General features: G+C 49.3%; 1 protein-coding gene across 1 annotated transcript in view; it reads right to left on the bottom strand.

Annotated features, from left to right (window-relative positions):
• TMEM132B (transmembrane protein 132B) overlaps positions 1-18,630 on the bottom strand; it is a 218,965-nt gene that overhangs the window by 131,710 nt on the left and 68,625 nt on the right. The window contains exon 2 of the mRNA XM_077308304.1: positions 13,928-14,831. Coding sequence (XP_077164419.1) covers positions 13,928-14,831 — 904 coding nt within the window. The remainder of the gene's footprint in view (positions 1-13,927; positions 14,832-18,630) is intronic.

The raw sequence follows: 18,630 nt of genomic DNA, 5'->3' as shown, positions 1-18,630 counted from the left end.
CTTCAGAAGCCTTCCCATGTTTCGGGGCAAGCGTCTAGACTCCATACAGGGCTCCGCAACTAATGAGCAAGAGGGGAAAGTAACAGCCAATCAGGGACATGTAGACGAGATTTACGGTCTACAAGATCAGTTCTTCAGCATTGTCAAATGGTTCTCTGGGGACCACACCAACACGGTATCCTTCCCTTCACACATGGCGGTCCTAATACATCATGACAGAGTTGAATCCTCCGTCCTTCCACCAGACAGCGACAGCCGTCTCTTGGGGGAGGGAAAATACGCGCCGTGTTGCCTCAGTCGCACGCGACAGCAGGTTTCCGCGCGATTTTTTATCCTCCCTGGGGATGCTCAATCAAAGTGAGAAAATTGGATTTGTCAACCAGGGATCCCTCTGTGATCAAGCATTACCTGTAATTAAGCCCCATTTAGGAGGCCTACAAAGGGAGAGGAAGAGAGGACGAGCGGAAGACGACTGATACGTGAGAGTCTCGTTTTTGAAAGAGCGGAAGTGCGGAAGTGGTGGAAGTAGGGTCGTCAAATGACATGGAGTGGACTTTTGCTTGATGGGCAACTGGGACTGCTAATGAAGGAAGAGCAGAACTGGAGATCTCCCGCTGATCTCTGGAAGACGAGATTGTGCGGAATATGGTTGGGAAGCAGAGCTGTGTAGACACCTAACCGGGCTCCCCACCCCTTTCAGGCCCATCATTGGCCATTTTGGGAGGGGGGGACAGGTCAATAAGATCATATACGGCCATACCACCCAATAAATGTTCAACATTTTCTTTAAAATTCAGAATTAATTACCTCCCAGCGATTCGGGAAACCCTTCCAAGGTCATAAAGAAACCCCAAGGTTCCCTAAACCCCTGGTTGCAAAAGTCTGCTTTAAGATTTTCCCGGGCTCTTGCTCTTTTCTGTGAATTCATAGGGTTGCCAAGTCAGAAAAACCTTGACAAGACTGAATACATTCAATATGTAGGACCAAAGGCCTCCAGCATTTTAGTCTCCAGACCAGGGGAAGGAAGGAGTGGGGGGAGAGACACGATACAGGAAATGAGAAAGCAGACTCCATTCCCAAAGGCATGTTGACTAAACGCTCCCGAACTATCGCTCTCCTGCAATACACAAATCCTTCAGAACCTTATGATACCGAATCCGGAGCGCACATGCACCCAAAGCAATTTGTTTACACACTAGTAAAATCTGCTTCACTCCTAGAAAAAGACATTTTAATTCATTCAAGTGGGAAGAAAAACTTGCAGGCTCCAGGTTGCTCACAAACATTCATTTCCCCTAGACATTCATTTCCCCCTTTCTTTGTCTTCTCTGCTGAAGACGCAAATCCAACACAACGCGTTCCAAGCCCATTATGCAAACTGCCTTCCACACCTCAACAAGGGCTCTTTAAAGAATGCGGGAGTGCCGCAACGTGCCTAAGCTTACCTAGGGGCAAAAATGTAAATCAATGGGAAACGAGACATTGGGATGCACAGATGCGCAAAGGAGAAAGTTGGCATGGCAGGCAGCATGGAGTGGAACCGGTCAAATGTCAGACGAGCGACCCAGAGTCCAAGGCTTGAATCCTCGCTCTTCCATAAAGTTCACCAAGGGACCTGGGGCCCGTCACACGGTCTAGGACTAAGCCACTTCAGAAAGCCTCTAGCAGCGGTTGCCGTAAGCAGGGCTGGCGACCACCAAGAGAGGAAGGCCGTGGCCAACCACCCCTGCTTCTCATGTGCCTGGAAAGCTCCTTGCTGGGGCTGCTATAAGCAGTGTTGGTTCTTGGATGGGAGACCACCAAGGAAGACTCTGCAGAAGAAGGCCATGTCCAACCACCTCTGCTTCTCACTGGCCTTGGAAGCCCCTTGCTGGGGTTTCCAGTGATTCTGAGAACTAACTTCTATATGGTATGGCTTTACCATATATTTTCTGGGGTAGCTCTAGGAATTGCTGGAAAGTCTATGGTTTTGCCATAGTCTCCCCAAGCTCATCCAGTTTGTTCTTTCCCCTCTCCCACACCCAGCTGGAATCAGATGCTTCCAATTTATTTCAAGAGGGGCCTAGCAGTCATTTAACTTTAGTGAATAAGGTCATTTTGCACAAAGCAATTTCTTTAATTATTTTCTTCTCTAAAAGGGGGCGGGGAGAGGGAGAGAGTGACAAATAGCACTCGGAACAGAAGCCGCACTGCCTAGCAATTTCCAACCTCTAATTAGCATGGTTAAGAACGACTCGGACTAGCCAGAGGGGAAAGTTTGGGGCTGCATAGACAGAAGCATTTGCAGCTGGGAATATATGAATGGCTAGATGCCCACACTGGATTGCCACTGAACATTTTATGGCAAGCATTTGATGGCATCTCGCAGATCCCATAAGGCGGTGGTCCCCAACCACCGGGCCATGACCCGGTGCCGGGCCGCGGCTCCCTACCTCCACAGGGCTGTGCCGGGCCGTGCATGCGCGTTAGCGCCATGCGCGGTCGCAAACTCCCGACAGCTTCAGCTAGTGGAGAAGACAGGTTTCAAACTGCAGCTTAAGCCCTGCTGGATCAAGCCACAGTCCCAGACAGGCCTGCTAGCCGTGCTCAGAAACACGTCCCGACAAAACGGATGGGTCTCCGACAGAAAGGAGCAAAAACTGGGCCTGATTGATTTTGAGGGGCACGATGGTAGGCGGCTCGCTCTGGCAAAGTCGGAGCCGCCGTGAGACTCCGCAGCAAGGGCCATCTCTCTTGCTCCCCCCAAGCTGTATAAGCAGGAGCGTGACTTGCGGCTCGCCCGGGCTAATGCAGACCCGCAGAGGAGATTAATCGATGGGCTCACCGTGAAGAAGCAGGCGGGGGGGGGGGGCGCTCAATCGCCCGTCGAGGGGGAAACAGCCCCGGGTAGAGAGCTCATTAAGTCTTCAAGTTACAAGACAGGACTTGGGCAAAGTATTGTACTCCCAAAAAAACCCACACACACACACATACGCATACACACTCCTCAGCTGAGGCCTTGTGCAATGTATTGCAAGAGCTATGGCACCCACACAGCTGTGAGGTTTGCTAGGTAACTTGGGCCGCCCACTTTCTCTCAGGGAAACCTGCCTCGCAGTGTTGATGTGAAGGTAGAAACAGAGCAAGGATCGATCGCCTTGTGGGGATGCTTAGAAGGACGGGGGATGAAAGTGGGATAGGCAGGAAGAACAGAAGGCACTTGTGATGTATGCAAAAGGCCCCAATGTCATTCAGTCTCCAGCGAAAATATTGGTTGCGATGGAAAAGATTTTCCTGAGTGGCTGCCAAACAGAATAAGCTGCGTTGGCCTAGATCAGGGGTGGTCCAAGGGTGGCTTTCCAGATGCCCATGGACTACAATGACCATGAGCCCCTGCTGGCCCATGCATGGTCATGTTGACCTGCCCGCTCCTCCCAAAATGGCCAATGACAGGCAGGAAGGGGAGGGGCCCCGGATGGGTGTGTCCACAGCTCTGCTTCCCAACCATATTCTGCACGATTGCGCCACTTCTGGGGTTTCTCTAAGCTTGGAGAATGTATTCATTTACATGGGGGCCTGGAAAGCCACTGTTGGGTCATCCCTGACTTAGATGAAACAAAGGCCTGCCTACATCTAAGCCAGCTCCCTATCTTGAAAGCTTGTCTGCCATTCATGGTTTTCTCACATAGGAATGCTTGACCATCCCACGGTTTCCAAGAACATAGATAATGGTAGATCTTCCATCCTGGACCCCAGAATGTCACACTGAAAACACATCACATGTGACAAAACTGACTGCAGTTTCTTGATGCTTCTAGTTTCTCTCAGCGCTCTCTCCACACCACCTCCCTCACAGGGTGTCTGCTGCGGGGAGAGGAAGGGAAGGCAATCGGAAGCCGCTTTGAGACTCCTTCAGGGTCTAAAAGCCCACTCTTCTTCTAAAGAAAACATGCCTCGGTTGACATGCTGTCAAGAAAAATACCCAATCTCTTGTCCAAGAAAATGCCATCTCTTCCGAATGTTCTTTTCCCACCTTGCCATTAAAATGTGCAAACATGCTTTGGGCATTTCCAAACAATTACCATTAAAAAAATATTCAAGAAAAGCTATTTTTCTTCTTCTTACGAACCCTACCGTGCGATTTGCATCTCTGCAGACCTCTTGTTATTAATAACAAATTCTTGATAGGCAGCGTTCCCCTATCCTTTCTTTTTTTTCCCCCCGCACCCTTGTTAGACCTGTATCTTTACCCTTTTCATGTACGGGTCTATGTTTGCGCATAGTAATTCCTAGAATCGCCACTTCTGCTGGTCAGATTGATTGGGATAAGGTGACCCCAGTGCGTGCGCAAGCATGCACCTCGTGCTCACGGAATGCAACCTCCAACCCTGATGAAGAAAAGAACACACACCCAATCAGGCACACCCATGCGCACATGCATTCTCCTCTCCTGATGCTGGACCAGAGGGTTAATTGCATCTTTCTGCAAAGAGAGATTGGTGCTAATTACAAAGAGGCAGCAGATGTTGAGAGGGAACAGGTGAAGACAGGTTTCTGCCAAGTGTGACCCTGCTGGCCGAACACAGCCAGGTTCAGAGGCCCGACAGAAGCCCAAAGAAGGCTGGGAAATCAGGAATATTGCAGGGGCGGGAGAGCAGCCAAATCCTTATTATTTAAAAAATGCCTCGGATGTTTAAAATAATGTATACCCCAGTGTTTATTCTACAGCTCAACGCGGGGTCCCATTTCCCTGTTGTGGGCAGGCAGATCTTCCTGCGCCTTCCCATAGTCCATGGGCACTAAGAAAAAGGTTCAGAACCAATGGCATTAGCTGCAGTGTCATGTTGCTTCTGGTGTAAAAGAGAAACAGAAGTGACATAGAGCAGCTCTAGGAATTGCCGGACACTCTATGATAACCATAGAGTGCTGTAGCAATTCCTAGAGCTACCTGTGGTACTTCATATTTGAAAACCAAAAACCATGTGGGGTCACAGGCTGTGTCGCAACCCCATCATATCCCCACCCAGCTCCCACCTAGGCATAAATGAATCAAGACGGTGGAGCAGGGGAGCGGTTCGAGTACTGGACGAGGACCAAGGAATCCACGGTTCAAATCCCCACTTAGCCACGAAGCTCACTGGGAAGCCTTGGGCTAGTCACCATCTCTCAGACTGACATACCTTGCAGGGCTGTTGTGAGGATAAAAATAGGGAAGGAAAGAACTGCGACAAACACTGAAACCAGTGTCTGAAGTGTCTAAGCCAGGGGTTTCTTCAATGGGTGGGCCAATGGCGGCCAATGATGGGCCTGGAGGGGGTGGGAAGGGGAGGGGTCACGTGTGGGCGTGGCCACAGCTCTGCTTCCCGACCATATTCTGAGTGATGGTGCCACTTCCGGGGTTCCTCAAAGCCTGAGGAACGTTTCAGGGGTTTCTCAATGGTAAAGAAGTTGAGAGAAACTGGCTGGTCGAGGCACTCCTCTCAGTGCGCATCCATTTGAGAAAACCACACCAAAACAGTTTTTAAAAGCCTTTGGAATCTGTTTCGCCTCCCAAACCGAGCCAGGTTCATTACGAATCCCTTTTGCCAGACAACGAAGTCAGCCGCGGCCTCCCCCTCCCTCTTCCCGAGGACTTCTCCTCCTCCTCCTAATGGAGTTAAACACTCTTTGTACATCCCGGGCGAGATAATAAATTATCCCCTAAACACACAGCGCCATTATTCATAGGATTTTTACGCAACTCCGTCAGTCGACACCAAGGGGCCAATTCTCAGGGAGCGTCTTCTGAGAAATCATCCCTGGTACTTTCTCTCTCCCCCCTCCCCACGCAAGGTCCCCCCTCCCATTTGCATTTTTATAGCTCCCGTTTTGGCCTCATATCGTATGCGCGGCGCATTATATATTTATAACTGCTGGATGGATGAAGCAAAGGAAAGTTCACACAGCATGTCCGCGTGTTCATTAACATTACAAATATTTGACTATTATTCCGCACACTTTGGAGCATTCTAATAGACTCTGCGTATCGCCGTGTCCCCCTGAGGTTCCGTTTTTCTTCGGCGAATGCCCTCCCCCATCCCCTTCTATTCATGATCCCTCAATTTGGGGAAATCTTAAGGCTGCTCTCTTTTTGTGAGAAGGGTCCAAGTGATTTACACTTCAGTAGCAACTATTTATTTACAAGGACCCAAGATTTGGGTCAAGGGCAAGCCCCACCCATCCCAAGCAAGCTGTTTAGATTTTGCGTCAGCCGACGCAAAATCTAAACAGCTTGCTTGGGATGGGTGGGGCTTGCTCTTCATATGGGAAACAGAGCTTCACTGAAATTGATGTCCCTGCAAAATTGATGTTTAGCGGCTATCCAACATACTTAAAAAAAAATTTCTTTATACTTTGATTTCAGCCAGCGTGGTGTAGTGGTCAGGAGCGCCAACGTCTAATCTGGAGAGCCGGGTTTGATTCCCCACTCCTCCTTGACATGCAGCCAAGCTGGGTGACTTGGGGCTCCCCACTGCACTGATAGAGCTGTTTGAACCAAGCAGTGATAGTAGGGCTCTTTGATTATTCAGATTGTTTTATTCGGCATTTTTGTGACCCACCCTGGGACCTTCATGCGAAGGTACAGGATATAAATCCCGGCAGGGGGAGAGAGACAGAGACAGAGACAGAGACAGAGACAGAGACAGAGACAGAGACAGAGACAGAGACAGAGACAGAGACAGACAGTCAGAGAGAGAACCAGAGTCAAGCCACAGCATCTTAAACTCCAGGACTGTGGGCAGCCACCGTTAGAAAACACTGCTCTTCCCTAGGCTACCAAGTTGACAACATTGAGCTAGATGGGCAAATGCCCTGACTCAAGGCTACAGCAGTTCAAAACCTAGGATCAAAATCAGGACTCACACTTTGGCTCCCGTTTACTATACTAGCACCGGCCAGTACTCAAATAACCATCTGCTCTGTAATTTGCACTGCCAATCAGTATTTTGGCCCCAGGCTGAATTTAAACGAGAGACTTTTCCATTGACTCCAAATCTCAGTCCCTCTAATCCGTCACAATCTAACCGATCATACACAATGTCCAAAAAGAAGAACATCAGAAGAGCCCTGCTGGATCAGAGCAGCCATCCAGAGCACCCCATCTCACACAGTGATCAACCTGTTCCTCTGGACAGCCAGCAACAGGGCAGAGAGGCCAAGGCCTTGATGAGAACATCAGAAGAGCCTTGCTGCATCAGACAGGTGGTCCATTCAGTCCATCAGTCCATCTCACACTCATTCCCCTAGAGGACCAGTAACAGGGCATGGAGACCAAGGTCTTCATGATAACATCAGAAGAGCCCTGCTGGATCAGACCAGGGGTCCACCTAGTCCAGTATCTTGTCTCACATGATGGCCAACCAGTTCCTCTAGAGGGTCAACAACTGGGCATAGAGTCCAAAGCCTTCATAAGAACATGAGAATAGCCCTACGGAATCAGACCAGTGTTTCATCTAGACCAAAATCAGGTCTCACATAGTAGCCAAACAGTTCCTCTAGAGCAGGGGTAGTCAAACTGCGGCCCTCCAGATGTCCATGGACTACAATTCCCACGAGCCCCTGCCAGCATTCGCTGGCAGGGGCTCCTGGGAACTGTAGTCCATGGACATCTGGAGGGCCGCAGTTTGACTACCCCTGCTCTAGAGGGTCAGCAACAGAACATAGGGGTTGAAGCCTTCATAAGAACAGAAGAGGAACCCTGCTGGATCAGACCAGTGGTCCATCTAGTCCAGCATCCCGTCTCACACAGTGGCCAACAGGTTCCTCTGGACAGCCCACCACAGGGCACAAAGGTGAAGGCCTTCCCCTGATGTTGCCTCCTGGCACTGCCATGATCCACACAACCCCATGCTCGATGCAGTCTCCATCTCCAATGCTCCATCCACTGCGTAGGAACTCTGAAATTCAGTCGGCATCATATCACAGGGGAAAGCTGTTGGCTTGGTAGCAGAAGCCCTGTTTTGCTGGCAGAGGTTCCCTCATTCAAAGCCCATCAACTCCAATTAAAGGCTCTCGAGGCTCAGGAAAGAGAGTTTGAGTTCCCGAGAGCTCTTTTCAGTTCGGCGCAGTGACTTTTCCCCGATGGCGCGTTATTTCGGTATACGCAGGGCCACATGAATTAAGGCATAATCCACCCTGCCCGCTTTCCAGCATGCAAAAGCAATCAACGTCTGCTGAGATTGATCAATGACCAAACTAAAGCAGAGGCCCTTAATCCATCTTCAAAGCCATTTATCAAGGAACTGCTACACAACCATCGCTTACTCCTATTACAGGGGGAGGGGGGGGGAGATCCCCACGAAATAGGGGCGGAAATGCAAAAAATTGCTTTCTTAATCAGCGCACGATTGAACGTTTGGGAAGGGCCTCCGGCTCAGCACAAAGGTTTCACTTTGGCAGGACTGGATCGATCGTCGTCGCATTTTAAAAGCATTAATTTTTTCCCCCCTTCCAAGGACATATCTGCATAGGAAAGGAACCAGAAGCCGAGCAAAGTCCCCCTCCTTTCTAAAGAACACCAAAGACCAGTTCATAGGCTCCTGCAACTTCAGCACATCATTTGGATGAAGGAATAGATTATTAAATCTGCAGGCGACACTAAACTAGGAGGGGCAGCAAACACAGCAGAAGAAAGAATCAGAATACAGGATGATCTTGGCAGGCTAGAAAACTGGGCTAAAATGAATTTCAATAGTGATAAATAAAGCTCTTCATTTGGGTTGGAAAAAATCATACGCATCACTATAGGATGGGCGAGATTTCTCTTGGCAGTAGTACGTGTGAAAAGAATCTGGGGGTCTCAGGAGACCAGACACTGAACATGAGTCAGCAGTGTGATTCGGTAGCTAAAAAGGCAAACAGGAATTTGGGCTGTTGTGATGTCACCACTTTACTCTGCTCTGGTCAGACTTCACTTGTACTCGGATGTTTAGCTGAAAATTATCTTAAATTAATTTCAACCCATTAGTTAGGATGGTTAGGGCTGATCCTGCGTTGAGCAGGGGGTTGGACTAGATGGCCTGTATGGCCTCTTCCAACTCTATGATTCTATGATTCTAGTTCTGGTCCGACCCTTTGGAACCAGAACAGGACCAGAAACTTAGGGAGTCACATCAAGGCACGGGGTTGCGGCCATGACGCCACTTGGAAATCCTGCAGATGGAGTAGAAAGATTACTCTTTGCTTAGACAGCTTCACGTTCTGCTCCTTGTAGCTCAGCTGTGTTGCCCTCAAATGTCTCCTCAAGCCCAGGATTTCAGGTCATAGGTCCTTCCTCAACATTTCCCAGTTTTGTTCCACCTTCCTTTGAGTGTGCCCTCTCATTCGTATGGATGTGTCCACGTGTAGAATTATAGAATCAAAGAGTTGTAAGGGACCTCATGAGTCATCTAGTCCAACCCCCTGCACTATGCAGGGCACTCACAACCCTATCGTTCGCAAGGGAATGACTTCTCATGTGGTTTCTTTACATTTTTACTCTTTTTAGTTTGTATACAATAACATTATTTGTCCATGTTTACAATCACTCTCTCACTCACTCACTCTCTTCATAATTACTACCCGAAGAAGTCACGGGTTCATAAGTTTATTCTGGGGTACCACTACCAAGATCCACCCTGGTATACAGAAGCTACAAAGGGTTTTTTTTGGGGGGGAGGGTAGAATCCTTTTTAAAGCTCATTTCCAGTTTGGTGTGGTGGTTGAGAGTGGCAACCGGTGAGCCGAGTCTTATGCCCCACTCTTCCACATGTAGCCGGCTGGGCGCCCTTGGACATGTCACAGCCCTGATAGTGCTGCTCTCACAGAGCTCTCTCAGCCCCACCTCCCTCACAGGCTGAGGGGAGAGGAAGGGAAGACGACTGTAAGGTGCTTTGAGATTCCTTCTGGTAGAGAAAAGCGGGATATAAAAAACCAATTCTTCCTCTTCCTTCCTCTTTTTCTCCCCCCCCCCCATCCCGGTCCAGTTTGGGCAACAAAGGCCGGTATTGTAAAAAGCTCCCTATGCAGATAAAAAGGACGCTCTTGCTTCCGGAGAGTGCAGATCCATTACTTCCGGTCCCGTTCCGACAGGATGCTTCCGAAGGTTTTATGTCGTGGCTGCGGGAAGAGGCGCCAAGACTGGGAAGGCGTGACGGAAAAGATTTCTCACCGGGTCTATTTTTAGACCGCTCCCGTAAACCGCTCGATATTCAAAATCGGTCCACATGCCAAAACGTGACAACCGTTCGTAAGAGAGGACTGGGGGCGGCGGGAGAGATTTCAATCCATTCTGCAAAGGGGGAAGGGGGACAACAAGGCAAAACAAGCCCATAAAAATATGCAGATTGAGGCTATCGCTTCACATCCCCCAAGACTGGTGTTCCCATCACAGAGATGTGGCGGAGAGGAACCCGGCTTTGATCTATAACCTCGTACCCCCCAGAATGGAATACGTTACGCTCTGCTAATACACAGACATGATTAAAAACAATCCGTTATACCCACAAAGAGGGGGGAAAGAAAACCTCTGCCTCCCAAGGCAAACATACTCCTATAAATATATCTATATATATATATATATATATAGCTTGGAGAAAGAGAAAATTCTACATTTTTTAAGGAACAATAACCTCCTGGGTCTTTATGGACTTTACTAATGGCCTGAAAATAAAGAGTGCCCACGAAAAAAAGCTTTATAAATCAGATGTCGGAACGACGGTGATTTTTATGTCCCATGGCGTAATTCTGCACTGAACACATCAACTTCAGTTGGATAATTTCTCCCTCGTAGGGTCGATGACACTCAAGGGCCGTGTGGGGAGGGGGATCATTCAGTCCAAGTGGTATCCCACCCCCCCTAGAGGGCAAAGGGAGGGTAGCAACAATCCCATCTCCAAAGGGTCTCTCTGAGTTGGAAGGGCCCTCCTGGGTCATCTAGTCCAACCCCCTGCACTATGTAGGACACTCACAACCCTATTGCTCTTCCACTGTCACCTGCCACCCCCTTGAACCTTCCACATTTTGTCATCTGGTCAGTGGATGAGTTTTTCTGTTGTTCCTCCTTGTTAATTGACGTTCTCTTTCTGTTGGAGCTGCAGCGCCTGCATCCTGGCCAAACCCACAGACCTAATAATCTCTGAAGAAGATCCATTTGGATCATATCGGGTCAGGCCGCTTCGTTATCCGCGTCACATTTTGCACTACTTGAGGCATTCTTGTCTTGTTTTCTACTGAGATTTTCATGCATGGTTTCGCATTGACCTTCAGCACCGTGCAATAAAATGTGCACTTACTTCTAGGGTAATTTTCAGACTTCTCAACCTCTCCAAGGCTTGGAGACCCCCTGAACCTATAACTGATCTCCAGAAAAGAGAGATGAGTTCTCCTGGAGAACGGGGCCGTTTTGAAGGGCGCAGTATATACGAACCCAAAAAGCGACAATTATTCTTAAGGTGTTTCCATATCACCTGGGGCTCTCTTTTTAAAACAGAGAAGCAATCCATTAACGAATAAATAAAACAGCATCTTCATTCCTTCTGACATCATGAAATTAAAAGTCAGAGTCCTCTCTCTCTCTACCCCCCCCCCAATACGCCTGCTCTATCTTCTCCCTTCCCCGGCGACGACCATTTTTCTTGGCGCCGAACATTTCCAATTACCTCTTGGCCTTTCATTCCCCAAAAGTCCCGGCTCCAATTTCTCTTGGAGTTGTACAACTCGGAACAGAAAGGCTGACAGTTAAGGGTACAGCAAAAACAGATTGGTGGAGAGAAAAAAATTGATCAGGCCTTCCCACCACCCTCCAGTTGCTCAGATGAACAATTTTTTATATATCGTCTAGCTAACCATGCCCGCGACAGTCCCCAACATAACACTGGCGGGCACCAGAGTGTCTTGCAATTTTTAAAAAGTGTAGGCGAGCAACATCTCGGGGGGACCGGAGACCTCGTGGGATTGCAACTGATCTCTCAGCCACAGAGATGAGATCCCCTGGAGAAAGTGGCTGCTTCAGAGGGCGGGGCTTTGCTGAGGCCCCTCCCCTCTATAAACCCCGCCTCCTGAGGCCCTTTTAAATTCATTGGCTGCCTATAGCTCCAGCACAAGGTGCATGTTCTGACTCCCTCAACGAAGCACAGAGACTTTGTGAATTAAATCTATTCCATCACTTTCAGCATTCTCCCTGTTTTTGGATAAGTATCTTGGGCCCGTGAAATTTTGAGATCCCGCGAAAAAATGTTTTGTTTTCTTAAATAAGAAAAAAAATTAAATACAGTAGTAGCAATGCACCCTCATGCCTTGAGGCCTTGAAAGTACGGTTATATTTGCCTTTATACCAAATGCAGTTGTAAAATATAATCATTAATATATTTTGAGGGAGGTAGGGGTGGGGCCAACAAAACACCTAGGACACATAAGGTGGTCCTGCTTCCCTCCCTCCTCTGTCTGGTATTAAGACTCTCTTCCTCTTTACCTTCCTTTTCCTCACAAAGGCAGTGTTCACAGTGTCACAAGGTGTACACCCTGACATCACTTCCAGGAGAAACCATAGATTTTCCAGCAATTCCTAGAGAGGACTGACGTCACTTCCAGGTGATCCCTGGAAATGACATCACAACATCAAGGCAATTCTCAGTTATTATTATCTTTTGTCTATTTTATACAAGTGGTGTAGCAGTCTTATTTTAGTTCTCTTTTTGCTTCTCAGTTTGTCTCCAGAGAAGCCTTTCTCTAGAGAGGCCCTGCAGAGCCACTGCCCATCAGAGAAGCCCCCTGGCCTAGAAGCAGTTTCAGAGGTCAATTATGTAGATGGGGGGCACTATACAAAATAGTGAAAACCGGTGGAAAATAAGGGGCGGGGGGAAATGCCCAACATGTTTCATTTATCCAATCACAAAGTTCAACTTTCCCCTTACAGTAACCCTTTTCTCATGTCTGAGACTGCCTCGTTCTGAATTGGACTTCATTTATCCCTTCGCAACCAAGCGAGGCTGGAACCTCTGGCCACTCTCATCAGTCATTAAGTGTAACAACCACATCTGTTCCAGTCCCTGCTCAGGGACTCCCACCAGAATGATTTACAGCGTGTGTCTCTCGGTTGCAGCTCCCGACTGCTCCCCTTTCTGTGACTTGGGTTATAAAAACCTCTGCAATGTAACTACCCACCCTGATCTGGATGGTTCAGGCTAGCTCAATTTCAAGAACTTTCAGAAGCTAAGGAGGATCAACGTGGGTTTTTCTTTAGATGGGAGAACCCCAAGGAAATCCCGGGTTGCTACGCAAAGGCAGACCCGGACAAACCGCCTCAATGGTTTGGGGCCGTAAAAACTCTCCCCGCAACAGAACCCTGTGAGGGAGGTGAGGCTGAGAGAGCCCTGAAGAAGAAGAAGAGCTGGTTCTTTTGTGCCACTTTTCTCTACCCGAAGGAGTTTCCAAGAGGCTTACATTTGTCTTCCCTTTCCTCTCCCCACAACAGGAACCCTATGAGGGAGGAGAGGCTGAGAGAGCCCTGAGTTTACTGAAGAAGAAGAAGAGTTGGTTCTTAGATGCCACTTTTCTCTACCTGAAGGAGTCTCAGAGCAGCTTACATTCGCCTTCCCTTTTCTCTCCCCACAACAGACACCCTGTGGGGTGGGTGAGACTGAGAGAGCCCTGATAGTACTGCTCAGTCAGAACAGCTTTATCGATGCTATGGTGAGCCCAAGGTCACCCAGCTGGCTGCATGTGGAGGAGGAGCAGGGAATCAAAGGCAGTTCACCAAATTAGAAATCCGTGCTCCTGACAGCTGCACCAAGTTGGCATCCTCCACCAATACGGAGGACAAACACACCAACCATCCTAACCGGGTCATGACCCTTTGGGGTTACAAAGGTTTGACAGAACATAGGCATTCACACACACACCGCCAAAAAAAGAAGAAAAGAACCTTTACCTTAATGTAAACTGATCTACTCGAGAGCCAGCGGCGAGGGATACGTGAAACGTGACAAGGTCCCCTTCCTTGACTGGTCGGAGGGGTACCGAGAGCAGAAGGTGGTCGTCGAGACTCAGCAAGGACTTCTTCAGCTTGTCCCGGGTGGGGTACAGAACCACACTGCCGATTCTCCCCATCGTAGCCGCCGCTGCTTGGGCTTCGGGGCCTTCGGAGCGAAGAAGCCATTCCGATGGCCGGTCCTCTGATAGACACTCTGCCTCAGCCTCATACATCCGATAGAAAAGTTCCACGGAGTTCCCTTCAGAGGATTCCACCACGGGTTGATACTCTGGGTCCAGCGGTGACAGAGAGGAGGCTGACACCAGGTCGAACCAGCTGGGAGAAAATTCCAACCGCGTGACGCATAACCCCAGGTGACCTTCCAAGCGACAGCTGCCGACAGCGACTCTGTTCTCCTGGTAGGCCACCAGCTGCACACAAGGCAAAGTTTCTGTGGGATCCTCCTCTCCCCAGTCCTTGCCCGTGACGTAGAACAAAACCTGAACCTTCGGCCTGTTGGAAAACACGGCCCTGTCGATGATGCGCGCCTGCAATTTCCAGTTGAAAGTCAGCCGGTCGGCAGAGCGGAAAGCTGCAGGCGTCGGAAGCAGGTTCAGGGGGACCGTTTGCTCGACAGTGAATGGGCCATAAGTCACGTTTAAGACGGGCAACTGGGCGGCTCGGTAGAGAAGGAAAGATTCCGTCCTGGATTGCAGGCTGGCGTTCCTCGTAATGTCCTGGTTGGTTTCCTTCAGGAAGAAGGACGCCTCGGCTCTGGAGATGTGGTGGCTCGCCGGCAGGTAGACGGGCAAGCTTGAAAACCGCTGCATGCTGTCGACGACTCCTCCTCGACCTTCCACCACTGCAAGCGAGAGAGAGAGGAAAGGAGAACCGTAAGGAGGGGGGTGGGTTCTTCATGCCTTCTATCCCGCCCCATTCATTTTGTGCTGTGTTTTGTTAGGATGTCAAGAACAATGAGGATCCTCGGCCAGCGCCCTAACCACTACACTGCAGGACTAGGGTGCAGGAGCAGAGACCAAATCCTCCTTCTCCCCAAGCAACAAGGCCCCACTTTGTGCCTAAGAGATTCAGGAAATGGAGCTGACAACACATTCTAAATGTCCAAAATGGTGAAGCTCAGAAAGTTTTAGTTGAACTTTTAGTTGAACTCCCTTGAATGGGGAGATCCAAGTTCAAATTCTTGCTGTAGCTCCCCGAACCGGGAAGGGAGGGAATTATGACCAGGGTGTAGTCAAAGCAACCCCTCTGAGTCTCCAGCCATGCACACAACCCCCCAAAATCCTGCTGGTAACAGAGAAGGCCGAGGACCCACAACACACAATCTGCCCCAAATAGCAGGATGCAACCAGGAGTAATTAAACACCAAAGAAAAGAAACGGCGCTGTGACAAAGCAAACTATTTGCCTTTCATGGCTAAATTCCAAGCGTTCGCTGGCAGGGGCTCATGGGAATTGTAGTCCATGGGCATCTGGAGGGCCGCAGTTTGACTACCCCTGCTTTAAGGTCAAACCCTGTATTATCTGTCTCTAACTCTCAAGGTGCCAACGGAGCACTCATTGCTATTTCGGAGAGCAGATGCATAATGATCTCTCTCCCGAAACAATTAAGATGCCGGCAGCACCTGTTACAAGCATGGCTGACTCAGACGGTGCCAGCAAAGAGTTTGCCGAGAGAAACGGCAAAGCACTCCGGCTGCGTTTAAGAGGGCGTGAACTTTATTTTACTTTTTAAAAGACATTCCTCCACACAGGTTTTGCGGCAAATCACTCCCAACATCTGCCGTTTGACTGAGCTCCAATCTCGTGTTCTCGCTCGCTTTCCCCCCAAAACCATCTTATTTTAATTATCCAACTGCTCGACGTTACTTATGCCTCCACTCCCTTCTGTCTCTTGAGAAAGCCGCTCTGTTGTTCGGCCTAAGACAGGGCTCTTGGCGACTGAAAGGCCAAAACCTCCCCCATTTTGCTCAATGGATATTGTGGCATTCGAGCAAGTTTCTAGTCCTTCCGAATCTTTCATCTGTTCCACTTAATATTTCAGGTAAGCCCTAGGAGGAGGAGCTGGTCTCACGGCTAAAGTGCCACTCAGTGCTTAATACCCACTCAGGGCGGCTGTCCCGCCCGAGTGCCTCCTCCTCCAATCTGCTTGCCTGTCAGTCCAGCAGCCAGCCAATCACTTTCCGCCCCTCACCTCTGACCATCCCCTCCTCCTTCCACTTCCCTCCGAGGCTCGGAGGCTGCAGATCTCTGCTGCATGAGAGCTGCCCCTGCCAGTGAGTTCCCTGCCCGGGGTCCTCCATCCTGCAACTTTTCCAGGTCCTGGGGGGAGGGGAAGGGGGAGGCCATCTGCAGAGTTCTTACACCCCACCCACCCCCCAATCTAGCGCTCATTGTATTATTGAATGCAACGGGCTTTGTCCCTAGTTTACTTGTATATGTTTTTGAAGGCGATTTCGTTTCTCTTGGAAAAAGCAAAAAGGACTCTCGGGAGTGAATTCCTGAAAGTGGAAAGAGCTATTAAAATATCTTTAGTACCATTAATGACTCTTAATGCCCTGACACAGATGCCTCCGGCTGGCCCAGACTCAGAAGCTACACAGGATGGATGTCTGGAGGGGAGATCATGAAGACCAGAGCTACTGCATGGAGGCAAGCAACGGCAAACCGTCTCTGCCATCCCAACCTGTTAAACACTTAGCAGATGATATGACCATGGTCATGTTGACCCACTCCCGTGGGAAGGGGAAGGGTCCCACGTGGGTGTGTACACAGTTATGCTTCCCAACCATATTGTGCACGATCATGCCACTCCCGGGGTTTCTGGATGCCTGAAGAATGTCTCAGGGGTTTCTCAATGGGAAACAGATTGAGAATGGCTGCATAAGACCCTGTGGAGACAACGGATTATCGTGAGCCCCTTAGGATATAATGGAGCCGAAAAATTCAGCATTCCCGAATATTTACTCAATCAGGATACCATACCAGTATTTGAATTCAGGAATATCAGGAGACCATGATATTTATCACATTCAATATTCCCAAATCCAACCCCCCCTTCCATTTTTGGCATTTCCCTACATTACACACACACGCACACACAGAACAGAATGTTTCTACACAATTGATTTTCGATCATCTTGAGCATCTCGATAACAGAATGGTAGGATTTAAAATGCCTAAACAAACAATATTCAACAACAACAACGATGCTTCCTTTGGCAGGAAGGCACGCCTGGTGCCATAAGGCTGGCAACAGCGGGGCGTCCCATATTCCCATCCTTGCCCCCCTCCAGGGACGCTCCCTGCATGCCAAGAGTCTGGGCCACGTCTTGCTTATAACCAGCGTCTGAGAAGCAGCCACGGAGGGCAGCTTCAGCAGCTCCATTACAAAGCTGCTATTTTTAGGAAGGCTTTGACAAGGCATGACATGCCGCGTCAGAATCTAAAATTGCAGATTTTTGCCGCCTCATGCCGGGACTCGGTTTCCTTGGAAAGAGAGAGGAGGGGAGGCAGGAGGAGGCATGCAGCTCAGTGCCGGACCCATCTGAGATAGAGAAACTCAACGGGGACCAGAAGAAAATCAAAGATCCGGGCTGGCTCAGCTACAGGAGGAAGATCTCACAGCATTGGAAGGAACCACCCCGCAATTCCGAAAGAAGAACACGGATGGACGGAGGGAGGGACAGAGGGAGGGAGAGAGAGTCGAAAAACATTAATTCCATTTCTCACTTCCAAAAGGATTCTGTGCTTGTGTTTGCCTGGCCAACCAACATCAAGGAGACATCAAGGAGACAAACAAGGTGACCACTACTGGGGAATTGCACCCCATTAAGGCTGACAATGAAGGAATTAAAATTATTCAAGATCTCCTATTTCTCGTCTCCGTCATCACCCAACAAGGGAGAGTGCAGCCAAGAAATCAGACAGAGACAGTGACTGGGAACGGCGGCCATGAAGGAGTGAGAAAAGACCCTTGAGGGCAATCCCTGCGTATCTTGACCACCTGATGGTTCCTAAATAGCAATTCTTGGAGGTAATGAATTCATAGGATCACAAGCTGGAAGCTACTTGATGGCATTTAACATGGCGAAAAACAAAAACACCATCCCTCAATATTAATATGCATTCACAATAAACTTCACAAAAACCTATGGGCCATATCCTGCCGTTCCAGTGAGCTAACAGTGGTGTCTTCCGCTAGCACAAGGAACCTTCCGCTGACACAAGTCCCTCTTCCACTGGCGGAACAGCTTCTTGCTGGCACTGAACACAACCTTTTCCCTCCTCCTGTTACAGAAGTCTTTTGCTTCTCTCAAGCTCTGATTTACGTGATCATATATAAAAAGTACGCTCCTCTCCCCCATTTCAATTTTGCTCCAGCGACTGCAATTCCGACCGTCATCCGAGAGCCGAGTACGAGGCGGGGGATACCCGCCCGCCATAAGTCAAAGGGAACGACGCGCAAATGGCGCCCAAGAACTTATACGGCGAGCCATAAAGCCCAACAGACAGGACGGGGTTCGTCCCAGAATCTGTCTGCGACTAAACGCCATCTCTGAATTTAGCGGCGTTTTTACGAGGCTGTAAGAACATAGCAAGAAGCCATCCTTCACCCCAGGAGACACAAGCAACCCTCCCTTC

Source organism: Paroedura picta, chromosome 13 (assembly GCF_049243985.1).
Source record: "Paroedura picta isolate Pp20150507F chromosome 13, Ppicta_v3.0, whole genome shotgun sequence".
NCBI classification, from domain to species: domain Eukaryota; kingdom Metazoa; phylum Chordata; class Lepidosauria; order Squamata; family Gekkonidae; genus Paroedura; species Paroedura picta.
The sequence above is the reverse complement of the archived record's forward strand: the minus strand, read 5'-3'. Positions and strand labels throughout refer to the sequence as shown.